Source organism: Opisthocomus hoazin, chromosome 3 (genome assembly GCF_030867145.1).
Source record: "Opisthocomus hoazin isolate bOpiHoa1 chromosome 3, bOpiHoa1.hap1, whole genome shotgun sequence".
In the NCBI taxonomy this organism is placed as follows: Eukaryota; Metazoa; Chordata; class Aves; order Opisthocomiformes; family Opisthocomidae; genus Opisthocomus; species Opisthocomus hoazin.
In genome coordinates, this window is record NC_134416.1 from 107,007,871 (window position 1) to 107,022,581 (window position 14,711).

At 38.3% G+C, this 14,711-nt stretch overlaps 1 protein-coding gene across 2 annotated transcripts in view; it reads left to right on the top strand.

The window, feature by feature from the left end:
* GMDS (GDP-mannose 4,6-dehydratase) overlaps positions 1-14,711 on the top strand; it is a 433,606-nt gene that overhangs the window by 198,170 nt on the left and 220,725 nt on the right. For both annotated transcript variants that reach the window (XM_075417177.1, XM_075417178.1), the window contains one exon: positions 5,594-5,721. In XM_075417177.1, the coding sequence (XP_075273292.1) occupies positions 5,594-5,721 (128 nt within the window). The remainder of the gene's footprint in view (positions 1-5,593; positions 5,722-14,711) is intronic.

Genomic DNA, 14,711 nt, shown 5'->3' on the forward strand with positions numbered 1-14,711 from the left:
AAAATGTAAGGATTAAAGCACTATATCTCACGTTTCAGGAAACAAAATGATTTATTGCTCCGATCAGGAAGATGTTTCCCATACAGTGCATGACTTTACAATGAGTTGCTTATGAATCATATCACCCTTATTTCATATATGTTTCATTCTGCAAGAATCTGGCTGTGGACTTTCTGGCAAGCTTGTCCAATTGTAGCTGTACTTGCTGTGTAAAATTTGCAGGATATTATGAAGAGCAGGATATTATGAATCACTTTTCACCGTGATTTTTCCTTTGTTTCCAAACAGTGAAGTTTCTACTTTGTATAATTGTTGTTGCGAGAAGAACAATTCGTTATTTTAAATTGAGAGTAGATTCACAATTCAAATGCAGGAGTATTTAAAGTATACTAAGTAGCTGCTTTACTAGTTTTACCAAAATGTAGTATGTATCAGTTGTTTCGATCAAAATACAGTTGAAAATTCCATTTAAACCCAAAATGTGGAAGGTTAATTTAAGATTTGTAACTTGATTTTTCATGTGGTTTGCCTTGACATAATTCCATTGACTTCTGAATAATTGTTATTGATTTTCATCAGTATAAGTTGAGGAGACTGGAGTTCTTAGAAGAACTAGGTGTTGCTTTGTTTTTTAATTTCAGCTTGTTACAAAAATGGAAAAGCTTCTCATAGAATGGAAATTATGAGCAGTGTGGATTTTCAGGCAATCAAAACATTTTAATGATCTCATTAAATGTGTCATTTACAACACATATACGTTAAAAGAAATATGTTCCTTTGGGTTAGTGAAAGCACTGGTTCCACAATGTGTTTGAACATGTTAGGCTTCCACTCGAATCTGTGCCAGAACTGCAGAAACTTGGAGGGAAAAAGAAAACCACAACACCCTTATTCTTGTGCCAGCATCTTTAGAGACAGAAACCTTTTTATCACATTTTATGCAAAATGAAGAAAAAGATGTTATGGCAACTTGATAGACTGTGCTACAACTGCATCCCAGCTGATAGAGAAGTATCTCTGTTAAATGCTGTTGGATTGACTGTTCTTCTATGATATTACTAGGATTAATGATGAATTTTCTTATGCGTGGAACAACTAGTGTCATACAGGGAGAGCAGTCTTCCTAAAACCACAGTTTTGTCATCTGTTGAGTTTCGTATGTAGCCTTGAGAGTGTGGAAAATGAGGGTTCTTGAAAAAAAACTGTTACTAGAACAGTGGCATTTAAAGCCAATTCATTCATTCGTCTGTCTCTTACAAACTGCAGGTTCTAGAGAAAAGCCCCTGCTTCAAGCAGCCGCTTTCCTGATGATGCACAAAGCGTGAAACCCCAGTGCTGGTGGAAGGAGTGGGGTACAGATGCAGACACCCAGATATTTTTTTTCCTCGGCGTCTCCAGTTTTGGAACTATCGGTGCATTGAGAATGAGCCTCCTAAAGCAATAATTTTAAAGATATGTTAACGAGAGATGCGTCCAGCTTTCGAAACTGTATCTTTGCCAGATGTAGGCAGAGGCGAGCTGTGCGAGCTGTTTTCCACCCTGAGCCAGCTGGTGCAGCGGGCAACAGGCCTGGGCTGGAGAAATGAAGCTGTTGCATTATACCTCTCCTATTTCTTTTTATTGTAGTATTGTTCCCCGAGTGGTTTGCTGACAAGTTATATGTTTTATAGATCAAACCTGCTTGATGAGGAATCCTTGCTTAAAATCGTACCTAGGATAAATCAGGTTTGCAAATCAGACCTTATGGTTCCTATTGGAATGCTAATGATCTCAGAGGGAGGGCTTGGGTTTTGAAAACAAATCTAAGCTGATGTCCAGGATTCCTGCAAGAGCTGTTAATATAACAAAAACTCATGTTTAATGCTTCTTTTAAAACGTAAAAACTTGTCAGGCGCTGCTTCACCAAAGCTGCCTGGAGCTGCTGAAATGTGCAGGCACACCAAAGCGTCCAGAGATCCGGCTGGATCTCTGCTGTTGTGGTACAGCGATTCCAGTGCTGTCAGCAGTGACACAAACCATCATGTTTTGGGTGTATTTTCTGCATAGATATCTATGCAAGGCAGTTAGCCCAGCATGTTTGGCCGTACCAAGGAAGCAAGAATGACTCTTCTCTTGGTTACTGTTGGTTGGTGAGCTCCCAGAAGAGTGCCACCCTCACATATTGTGAAAAAGTGTTCAAATTAGTCAAAATACATCACGTATTTAAGAGAGTTTTGAACACTCAACGTTCATTCGTGCTAGGTATGAGCAGTAAAGGAGTGTTTTACGTCTTTGAATTGAGGAAGAAGTACAAAGCCAGGAGACACACGTGGGACGTGGACATCTCTCTTCTCTGCTAATCTAAGCTAGTTTCTGTTGCTACCACCGTCAAGTTTGCAGGTGAATTAGTAGTGTTAGTAGCATAATAAAGGAGGCCTTATTGAGCTGTGATAGCTGGTGGCATTTTAGCTGCTGCATCATCTTGATCCAATGAAAATCAACATGAAGGGTGAACTGGTTAACACACCAGCAGCTCTGTTGATACTCTAGCTGGCACCAACTGGCCATTCTGGGGAGGAAAATGCTCTTGGAGGTTCAACATTAGCAAGTCCTCGGTACCTCCTGGGGAAGAAGGAAGCAGACTATTTCTGTGTCTCAAAAGGTGCTTTGTATTCAGTGGTATAAAGATATCTGTAGCACTCTGCATAGACCTTTTTGATAGAATCATTCCTGAGGAAAGAGACATTATGTCTGCCAACTCTCAGGCCAAAGCAAAATTTTATAGCCCGGTTGCAAACCCCTAGGACAGGGCTTTATAATGGAAACGCTGACATAGCCTTAACCATTTTGTGTGACCCCAGTGGGCATCAGCTTAAATTCTAGCTATGATGTGCATTTAATAGCATGGGATCAAAGACATGGTGTCATGGGATAATTTAAGATACTATGTTTGAAGAGAATTGATATTTAAACATTATTTATGAACCATATCATTTAAATACTTCTGAAAAGTGCCATTCAGTCCTTGGTTGCATGAAAAAAGATTCTAATTGCATTTCTCAGAGTGAACAGTAGTGTAGTTTTCTTCCACAGCTTTAATGCTGAAGCACTTCCATGCAGAAGCTTGGTATTATTTTGTTGAACACTTACTGGAATATTTCTGGAAAATAAAGGTTTTTCATTTTTCACCATGGTGCTCTTTAATTCTTCATCAAGGCCTTTTGAGGTCTATTCTGATTTTCCTTGGAGAAGATCTTTGAAAATCGTTTCTCGCCAGTTATCAGTGACTGATAAGAAGACAGCAGTTACCAGTATTTGCTGTGTTATGCTAGACAAATCTGCTTTTTCTTGTGCAGTATCTTCTACGAATTTCAAGTTAAGCTGATAGCATAAAAGTTCTCTGTCTATGTCTCTCACACACAACCTAATATGCGTGGTTTTTTTTTATAATGCTGAGGAAGTGGCTGCTACAAAATGGAAGATGACGTTCATTAGTCGTGTAGGTTGACAGTAAAACTTGCTTTAATGCAGATGATGACTAGAACTCTCACTGCTTTTACTGCAAATGGGAAGGTGGTGTTGAAAAGGGCCAGTTTTGCTTATTACTCTGTCGCAGTCTGGAACATAAAGCCATATACTTTATCCTAGAAAAAACGCTTCTCCTTCAACGGTTATTTACTGAATAATGATGCTAACTGAAATTATTTCAGTGCAGAAGGTTAGGAAGTTTCAGAGCTAATCCTGAAAAGTTTGTGTAATAGTTTGAATCTATTCTTAATTAATTCGTAATAATCCGTGTGAAAGCACTTTGATAGCATAAAAAATGGAAACAGTCTTTGGAGAAGTGCCAGTCTGACTAAGCCAAAGAGACTCTGTCACTGGTTTCTGTCAAGCCAGAGCTCCACTCCTGCTGCAAGCCCATCCAGCCGGGAACAGGGGATCCACAGTACCTTGCTTTCAGAAATTGCAATAGCAAGAATCACGGTGTCAGTCCTGTGGTTCGCACTGGTTTGTCTTTGGGATAATCAGAGTGGTCCAACTGAGCATGCAGGGTGCAGCCTAGAGGAAGGGCTTGGGCTTTCTTCCTGCAGTTTACTCATTTGTCCAATTTGTGAGGAACGTGGCTATCAAAAAGTCTCCCCAGTATATTTTAGTTCTGAAATTTTACAAATCACACTATTTTGCAAGCTTCCTTTCTATATGAACATTTTTTTAGGGAACGTGGAAATGATATGATTGTCGTCCTTTAAAAAACAAGCTCAAAATTATGATATATTCTAAATGGGTGATAACTGTAATTCCAACTATTTCAGCAGTTTAAGGAAAATTAAAATTCTGTCTTAATCCTGTGGTAAGGTCTGAAATATTTAATTGCTTCATTCCACATAGGTCTTATAGGTGCACTCTTATCTTTCTTTTTTTGACAGAATCAAGTGACACAAAAAAATACTGTAGTTCTTTTGACTTTACAGGAAAAATTAGTAGTCTGAAAAAGGTGTTTCACATTATTTAGGAATTTTGCAGCGGCCTATCATTTTTTTGACAGGAAACCGAAAATATTGAGATGCATATCTCAAGAGCAGAGTTCCAGAATGGAAAAAAACTACATGTGTGCACTGAATGTACAAGCTGCACTATTTAGGACTTCTGAAATTTACTAAGAGCATTTTACAAATGCAGTCATTTTCACTAACTTTCCTGCTTTCCACTTGGTTGAGGCATCATCTGTCACCACTCAATCTTTTTTTTTAGCTATTAAAAAGGCATGTAATTTTAATTTTTGTGGCCCATTAGTGTGCAAATGCCATTGGGCTTGTTTAGCCTGAACTGACGGTCTAAATTCAAATCCCTCTGCTTTTGAGGAGACTGTGGACTGTATTTTAGAAACACAGCCATCAAAATCTAAAAATCAAGACATGAAAATAACTAGAAGCAAATATTTTTGGCAAGTCTACAGGGAGCAGAAATGGGTACATAAATTTTCCGAAGTAATACAGTGAACAAAATATGGAAAAATTATAAAATAGTGTCAACTGATAAAGTTGAAATCACAGTTTCGTGATCTCGCTGAACCTGGGGGGCAAAGAACCCCAAGTAACTAGAAAAGCAGAACGCATTTAACCATTACAGTCCTTTGGAGAACATGTAGGTTTTGGATAGTCTCGATTTTTTTTTATTAATAAATTAATTTATTTAGATGTATGCATTCCTTAGCAAGAATTTTAAAAAAGAAAAAAGAAATGGCAACAAAAATCTTGAGGGTGGTCTAAGATGTCTGTCTTCTTTATGAAACCTTTTGCGTTTTGTGTTTAAGAACTGACATTCCAAATGATTTTCTTTGGCTTTATGCCTGGACCAAATACTGAGACAGCAAATTAGGAATGCTTCAGAAGTCCCACGAAGGAAGATGTTTGCTGTGAAAGTACAGCTAATGTGACACTTGCTCTGGAAGCTGCCTAGCCTGCTCAAATGATAAAGATGGCAGGCATCTAGATGGTGTGAGGGGGGTGAATGAAGACTGAAAGTACCATGTGCTGAGCTGTACAAGGTGTTTCTGGTGTCCGGTTATCTGCCACTGTGACTATGCTGATACTACCTTTTATTTCTATTCCAGGGGCTAACTTTGTGACTCGAAAAATTAGTCGATCGGTAGCAAAGATTCACCTTGGACAGCTGGATTGCTTCAGCCTGGGCAATCTGGATGCTAAGAGAGACTGGGGCCATGCCAGGGACTACGTTGAGGTAAGCTGTGGGCCACGTGCCTTTTTCTGAATCATATTCGTGGTGGGGATAATGCTTATTGCTCTAACTTCAGGTCATGGTCCACAGAGGGCTATCTCAGGATGTTTTTGCCTATTGAGGCCTGTTAACTTTGTCTTGCTCTTGATTTCAGACTAGGGAATTTAATAACACAGCAGTCTACCCCAGGCATGACCTGAACAGAAAAATAAATCTTTGTGTTTAGATTCCTTGACTGAATTCCTTGGAGAAGGGGGCTGTCTATAAATTGGATCCATTTTAGAGTATTTCTCCTATTGTTTTGACAAATTTTATGATCAATATTAAGATTGCAGGAAGATGCAATATGACCTGAAGTCAACGATCCTCCTGGATGTTGGTGGCCTTTATTATAATGAGGCAAGAACGATGTATCTATTAATGATCAAAGGTCTAGCTGGTTATGCATTAGAAAGAAGCATCACAACATAGTTGTGGTGGCAGGTACAGCAATATGTGTGTCTGCATCTAGTGTTTGAAGTGTTTTTGTCGTCGGGATTTGTTTCTAATTTTATTCTATGCAACTACTTAAGCAGACAAACAAACAGTACCCCCCTGTATTGTATTACAAGGAGACGTGAATGACCATGTAGGAAATATTGTCTTTTCCCCAGGAGACTTTTGTCCCCATTTTGGTGCTTAAAGATTTCCTGTGGTCATTGGACTATTTCTGTCTTTTAATAATTCCTTGCTGGGAAACCGGATTTGGCTCCGCCATTCATTGATGTAGTTTAAAAAGATGACGACTGTTTGTTTTGTTTTTCAATATTACAAAGTAAGAAGTATTTCAGTAGGATAAAGTCTGGTTTGAGATTTTTATTGTAAGTTGAGATTTAAAAGGTAAAATAAAAGCTGAGCTCTGGAATCTTGTTTACGGTCAAAAAGAAACAGCAAGGAAACAAAATCATAATGCTACAATATAAACTTTTGTTCTGAATGATATTAAAAGAAGTAAACATCTGTATCACTTTTGTGGAAAGGATTACATCAAGTAAGTAAGCAAGGTGATTTTTGGCAGGCTGCTATAAATAAAGTTGGCTTTTGGTTCTGCGCTGCATTTGCGTGTAAGGTGATAAGGGCATCGTGAATGTCATGACTATGCCTTCGTGACTATTGTTTTGTGTTTGTGGCTACAACATTAGTTGAAGAAGTTAATCCAGTACACCGTCCCAATCACCTTTTTAACAGATAAAACTATAGTCAAGACTGTTCATAAAGTCAGTTACCAAGTCTCAACTGAAAGGAAGTAAAAGATAAGCCAAATAAAATGATCAGTTGAATTAACATAATCAGCATAATTTGCTAACAGGCATGGGATATTCCATAAATACTTCGGCTATCTCATTCCAAGACAGCTTGCACCAGATCGTAAATCATGGGGTGAATTCTGAAGTCTTCTTCCATAAGGGAAATCCAGAATAACCCTCTTGTGCCTAGTAGGTCAGACCCTTCTTCTGTGTTCAGACCTTTAAAAACAAAAAGGAAATGAGAACAAGTCTATCCAGAAGAATGAGTAGCTTTCAAGGGCTTTGGCCTCCAGAAGGAATGTAGTTGTCCAAGGTCTACAGCACGAACACATGTTTGTTGTGTAAGTAGCATTCCAGACCTTTCAGCTACACATTTTGGGCCAGTCCCAAAAATCTTCTGGAAAGAATTCCTCACTAAAATATTGTTCATCTTGAGTATTTCTCTTCCTGGAGAAGTACCTCTTCGGATAATGGGAGAGTTATTATCAATTCTCTAATTCCCTGAATATCGTGGAAATGTGATTACAGGCAGCCTTCTAATGGCTAAAAAAGAAAGTAAGTTTAATCTGGAAATAAACAATTATTTGAGGTTTTAATGGACTGGAAAGTAGGGCTTAGAGATTTAACGTTGTTCAAATAAATACATAGTATGCTAGAAAGCATGATCGTATTTACAAGCATTTGGGGAGCTTCCTTAGGTATTCAGCTGAACACGTAAGGATATATCTTATCCTCTCCATATGTACTTTTAAATCCCACCGATAATAATACAAATAACACATGTGCATGTAGACTAGACCATGTACTGTGTTTTCCTTCTCCTTACTTCCTTATTGGGGATAATAATAAAACCATAAATACATTCCCTTTTATTGTTTTATAAAACATTATGGGTCAATTCCTGATCTCATGAAAGCTGATGACCAAAGTCCCACTGACTTTGTGAAGACATCGCATCCTGTGTGTACCAGAGTGGAGAAAGTCTAGTGGTTACAAAGCACAGGCAGAGGTCGAGATTCCTGAGCTTTGATCACATGCATTCATCCAACTGCCATGGTGATTATGGGCGAACACTTCTGTATGTGGTAGAGCATGGAAGCCCGTGCCTGCACTGAAGCACGTAGGTGTCCACCAAGGGATGGGCTGCCGGCGTGCTCAGTGCTAGCTGTGGGTTGAGATCAGCTTTCGTACCAGATGATTCAGGAGTTTGATGTTTAAACATAGGTTTGTATCAGGGGAGAACAGTTGGAATATGTGTTTGATTAGGTTTTTGAGCTGTGACTTGGACTGCCACCTGCAAGAGCTGAAAATCAGGTACAGTGGCATTGTGCTGGTTGATGAAAACCAGGAAATCTAGCTCACTAGAGAGGTTTCCAGTTTGTGTTTGAAGAGAACAAACCAGAAATAAGTAGGCAGCGAAAAATTTTTGGAGGGTATTATTAGTTTTATCCTAAAACTATATTAGTAACATTTTTGCAGAAATTGCTGCTGCTTCTTACTCTCCTTCTCCATTTTTACGCTAATGTGATCCAGCACAACTCTCATGGGATGGTATTAGAGATGACAATCAATGCCACTGAGTTGGAAGAGGAAGAAAAATGTATCAGCGCTATTGATATATGAATCTTCTGTGTGTTATTTTGTTTTGTGAGGGTAACTTATACCTTTATTTGCTGCAGAAAGTTCTAGTAAACCATCTGCTACGCATTTCCAAATATTAGTACAATAGCAAGCCTTAGTAGTCTGACTCATTTCTATGCCATTTATAAAGCACAAGGCATCACGCAAATTTCCTCAGACACTTACTCAAGGGTCTTATTTCAAATAAATGTGGATCCTCAGAAATATTTAACTTGGACCATTTAAAAAATTCCTATGAATCCATTACTAATTGTTTTTTTTTTTAATTTCCTACATGCTAAATACTGTAAATGAAGTCATGAAGGTATATCTGCAACTGAAACCTTAAAGTGTTGTTCTTGGGGACGTAATAGATGCATTTATTTGTAAAGAAGTAAAGGGAAAGCCAGCAAATAGAATGTTGTCATGCTGAAAAGTGGCTCTGGGCGAAGAGCGAGTTCGTATTAGAGTTCAACAGCTGAACTTTTTCTTCGTTCCCTTCAATTTCCTCTCTGTCATCCACTGATGCTCAGGTTGCCTTCTGCAGCTGCACTGCCCACACCTCAGCGTTGTGCAGAGAGCAGAAATACTGCGCTGATGAATGCTGTGGAAAAGCCTATCAATATATGTATCTTACAAAACTAAACAAGTCAAAGGTAACAGTTTTAATAGTCTTTAAGGATTCATACAGATCAGAAATACTTTCTTTTGCCTTCAGTAGAAATCCAGCAGTATTTCAAGCAATAATTACAGTGGATTCATAACTGGGTCATAAATGGCTCCAATTCCATTAATTACAGGTCTAGTCAAATGCTTAAAATTAAGCATGTGCCTAAATTTGTGGTGACCATTCAGGGACCATTTGATATTCTAAATATATGCCAGTCAGCTTCCATTAATTTATATTTAAATAATGTAAAAAAAAAAAAAAAAACAACAAAGCAAAAAGAACCATTTATAAAAAAGTAATAGAGCAAGTTGTTGTACAGTCCAACCAAGCACATTAAGAAACTGTTTAAAGAGAGACTTTCCACCTTACTCTTCTTTAAATTGGTACTGTGCTGATTCGTACTTTACTTTGTGGTTAAAATGCACAAGAAAATCTGCAGTCATTTTTATTGCCTTAAACCATTTTCTGCATGTTGAAATTGAGATAGTAAAATCTAATCTACAGTGGTGTCTTCTGTGTTTAAATCGCCAGTCAGTATCACCTGGTCCTTTATTCATGATTCCTCTGTTCACAACCCCAATAGGTAGAGGCTGACCCTTGAAGACAGCTGCTACCATTTCTGTTGTGGGAGATCCCTTCTTGTATGTCAGTGTGTATGTTTAAACGTAAAAACTCTTGCCAGATAGAAGTATTTAAATTTTTACGTTACTCTTGTGCATAAGAAAAGGATTCAGCAGCGAGACTGTTGGCCAAGGCATTTCTAGTTCTGTTTTGTTGTTTTCCTAGAGTGTTAAGGATGTATCATCTTCTGAGAGAAGTTTTACCTTAGTCTGATGAGGTGAAGTTTTTTCTGACACATCCTTTCATCAGCCCAGCAGAATAACTGCTTGTGAGAGTCTTGCTTTGCTGAGGATTGTTGGTTATAAAAGAAAAGTCCCTTGTATCTGTCTGTGTAACTATCAATACCTCCTACGGTTATGAGTTTGGCTCATGAACGTAAAGGCATGCTTTTAAATGAGGATTACCCTTTTGTTATGGACTGAAGTGAAAAATGTTTTTTCCTTCTCACTGCTTTGTGTTTATGCTCCAAGTTAATCACTTCTAACAAAAGTTAAGAAATAATTTTAATCCCTGGATGCTGGGCTTCTTTGAGTATGATGGTAAAGATTTTTGAGCCGTCCAGGTACTCGAGTAGTTTGTGTATTTCCAAATGAGAACTTTTTGTTTCCATCAGCTTGCTTGAGCTGGGATAGTTATTGGCTGTATTAAGCAAAATTGATCATAAAATTATATCCAATCTGCTCTGATCATCAACTGAACTGATTATCTTATTGCTGCCGTCTAGGTGCAGTAATTGTGAGAGCAGCAGGACTTGTATGAACCTTTAGTAGAGAAGTTTTGATAAACCGTACTCCTTTGTCTGGAACAACTACTGGATGTTCATGAAACTCTTGACAGGTGCTTGCTGAAGCAGTGTCTTTTCTAGAAGCATGTGTAACAAAGACAACGACAACTCCACCTTGGTTTCTTTCTAATAGTTTAAAAAATCTGTAGTCCTTTTTATAAGATGTAGAACTAAGCCTCGTGCTGAAATGCTATTTGAGAAAGCAACATCTTCGCAAAGGAAGTATGCGCTTACCAATGGCAGAATGTTCTTTGATTTCCCCATGGAAATGCCTTGAACAAGTGGAGGTGTGATGTATCCAGGATAAAGGAAGTCACATTTGACCATGGTAGTATGTTCATTCGTGCAAATACTGATCCAGTTCTCGGGATAGAGTACAGCCAACGTAAGCGCCCACAGCACTGATGACAGGGCTCAAATGGAAGATGCCAAATGGCTTTGTGGAGCTTACCCAGCACTGACCTACAGGCACTGGTGTTTGCAGTAGAGCCACTGCTCCATGACATGACGAGAGTGCTGGAACAGCAGGTCTGAGGAGAAGTAAAGATTGTCTTCCCTCTGGCTGAATCTATACGGAAAAGACATGGATAAGGACGTTGCCAGAGTAAATTCATGATGCCATTGCTTTAGTAAATTATTTGCACATGTTGCACCTCAGCTGAAATGTTCCAACCCTACAAAAGAGTTCAGGTCTTGACATGAGATGGTAGACAGTGTCACTGGCTACAAAACAGGCATCTCCGTGACATAGCTGCCATGGAGAATCAAAATAGGATCCCGTGAGACCCCACTGTGATTTCCCGCTTTCTGCTGCTGTCTAGGTAGGCTCCATCAGGCTCCCTGGGGTCAGTAAGGTGCCTGTGGTCCATCCCGCTTGACTTCTGGCTTCAGAAACCACTCTTTGAACTCGGTGGTTTTAGTTAAGAACTTGGGACTTGGACTGAAGATTTGGAACATTTTCTTCAAGGCTGTTTCTGAGCAGTACCAAAATGAACCATTAGAAATGATAAGCGTGTAGAGAAGCTCTCCTAAGTGTACATTTCTTCTCCATTGTCCCGTGAAAGCAGAGAAAATGTTGGTATTTAAATCATGATGTTTTCTTTCACTTAGAGCATGATTTTATAGCAGCAAAATATAGGTATAATTCTCAAATGTCTTCTTTCAGATTTTGAAAGTATGTGCAATCCTTCCCTTATGAAGAGAGAACATGTTTTAGAACAACTGTGATAGTAATAGTTTTCCTTTTTTAATGCTAAAAAAAAGCTTACATATTTGTAAGGAAGGCTGCAGAGTCAAAGAGCTTATGATACATTTCTTTCAGCGTATGTTATTTAGATTAATCTTCTTGACTATTAGAAATAGTTGCAATTCCCAGCAGAGTAACGCATTATCATCTTAATTTCACTCTTGTAGATGGTGTCTGCATTAAAAATAAAAGAAGTTCTTTATGGTTTTTGGTTATAAACGTCCTGAAATGCTGAAGTTTGTAAATAATGTGATTCTAAACAACTGCAGCACAAGTGGGAAAATTCAAACATCCTTTAAAGAACTGCACACACACCACCCCCCCCATATAGATGCGTGTGTGTGAAAGCATATGTGTTTCTGTTTGTGCATGGATGGTTTTGTGGAAATTATTTTCAATTTCATGTATTTCAAGAGATGCATGCACGTGCTATTTTCTCTTTAAGTTAGGTGTGATTGCTAATAAGCGATTGAACAAGGAAGAACGTGGCTACAATAGGCATAAATGTTCTTCATGTTTAAAACATAAAAATAAGGGAAGAGAAGGGTTTTAATTACCATATGTAGGTGTTCTGTCTACTGCACGTCATATGGTATTGATTTCCATAGCAGTGCCTACTGTAAGTGTTGTTGTTTGACCTTTTCTCCTTTTGGAAAACTATTCTGATCTATTTCAGAACTACAGCACCATTACCCCCTTTTTATTTTCTTGCAGACATTTTTTATATGAGAGGAATAGAATTGTAAAAAAGAGTTTTCTTATTTACATAAATTTTCTTTTAGCTTTCTTTTTCAGCACTTTTTGTTTGACCTATTAATGTTTTTAGGCTTTACAAAGCCAAAAAAGTCCTTTCCTCAGCAAAACCATCTGGTTTAGTTTCCTGTGCCTCAACAATGATATGTGTATTATTATCAAGGCCACCCCGGTGGTTTTCTAAAGTGGTCTTGTTACAGTGGTGGTCTTACAATTCAATTGGAGTGATGGAAAGATTAGACTAAGGCTTCTTTCAAGTATAAGGTTTCCAGATTGATAAATTATGTATTGTTGTCATATTTTTGAGACTGACCTGTTATGCCATTGTAGCTTGAATGCAGCATCTCTTCACAGAACACAACTACAGGAGTCCTCCTGACGAGTTCTGCTTTTGCAGCATGTTCTTCTCATACAATACCAAATTGAGATGCTTCTCAACGGTAACTTTAAATGTGTGCTGTGTTCTTACAGCTTTAGCTTTCTGCTCTGTCTGGCAATGTGTGGAAGAACAAGTAAAATTTGGACAGGGTCCGTGTTTAGGAGCTACACATCTACTTGTGATAGGATCAGAGGAAAACATACAGATGCCAGCAGAGAGGCTATATAATGCAGTATATAGACCGTCACTGCAGGACAATGTTGACTCATTAGCAGGTGGCAATATAACACCAGGGTGAAAACAAACCAGACTGCTTAAAAAAAGGTCTGTTCCACCTTCTAGTCAATCTTGTGATAGTTTTAACTTGGGGCAACTGCAGATGAGACTGTGGGAAAGAGGTGAATTTCATGAGGGAGATGGAGTTGCCTGGACCCAGGGAGCGTGGGCACCACAAAGCCTGCTCAAGGCTGCGGTTGTTCCTGGAGGGAAACCACTGCCCCATCATGGGATGGACTGAGTTCACCATACTGTGAATCTTCACAAAATTTGACAGCAAAGGTCTCATAAGTCTATCTTGAGTGTGTGTAAACCATGTTTTTATTTTTTTTTTCATTTTAATCCACACAAAGCTTATGAATTGGGGAAGTTTGGGGCAGATTTGATGAAAATGTTCTAATAAACATCCTCTGGCCCTCTGCATGCAAAATTTCAAATACTTGCTGTAAAACAAGGAAACCCTGAGTTCATGGAAAATAATTATTGAGGTTTGTGGGGGAGTTAATACAAGTGAAATGCATTCTTTAATGAGCTGAACCACTTCAACTGAGATTTTCCTTCCTTTCTTTGCTCTTTTTCCTGTAATAAGTGAGGGGATAAATAAAAAGAATGAAAAAAAGAAACCCAAAAGGTGTGTCTACCTTTGAACTTAGAAATTTTTTGTTCAGTCAGATGGTATTTTGGCAACATTTTAAAGAACGGGAAGCAGCATCTTTTATTGGTAAAGGTTAGGCAATATTAATAACAGGTACTGCTACCAGCCCCACCTGTAATAACCCAGATAGTTTGTCTTTATTAACTAATCTATGATTTGCAGATTTATTTGAATCTTAGAGTAATACACCATGTTCTGAGAAAGTTGTATAGCATAGTTGGATTTAATTTTAATAAGGGGGAAAAAATCCCTGAAACAGATCATTAAAATTTAATAAGGACATTTTTAAAATCCCATAATGGTTCAATTTACACTGGAAGTCAAAAATAGTTAGTGGTGTTATTATGTCTGTGTGGTAACATCCTCACTGCACAGTAATTGTTTTCATTTGAAATTAAGCCAGTAAAACATCATGGGCAGTGCATTCCCAGAACCAAATTTTTGAGCCCTCCAACAATTTCAGGTCATTCCACTGAAAGAAGAAATATTTCAGAGGATAAATTAAAACGTCAGGGCCACTTTTATTGTACTCTAGCTGTTGATATTCTGTGTATTATTAAGAAGACTGGTTATCAGCAGAGTGACTGTTCTTTCCTGACCAGGGTATGGAAAAAACCCCCCAATTTTTTTGTTTGTTTGTTGGAGTGGGAAACATTCCCCAAACCCACAGGGTGCACTTAATACGCCACTTTTAGTTTTAGCA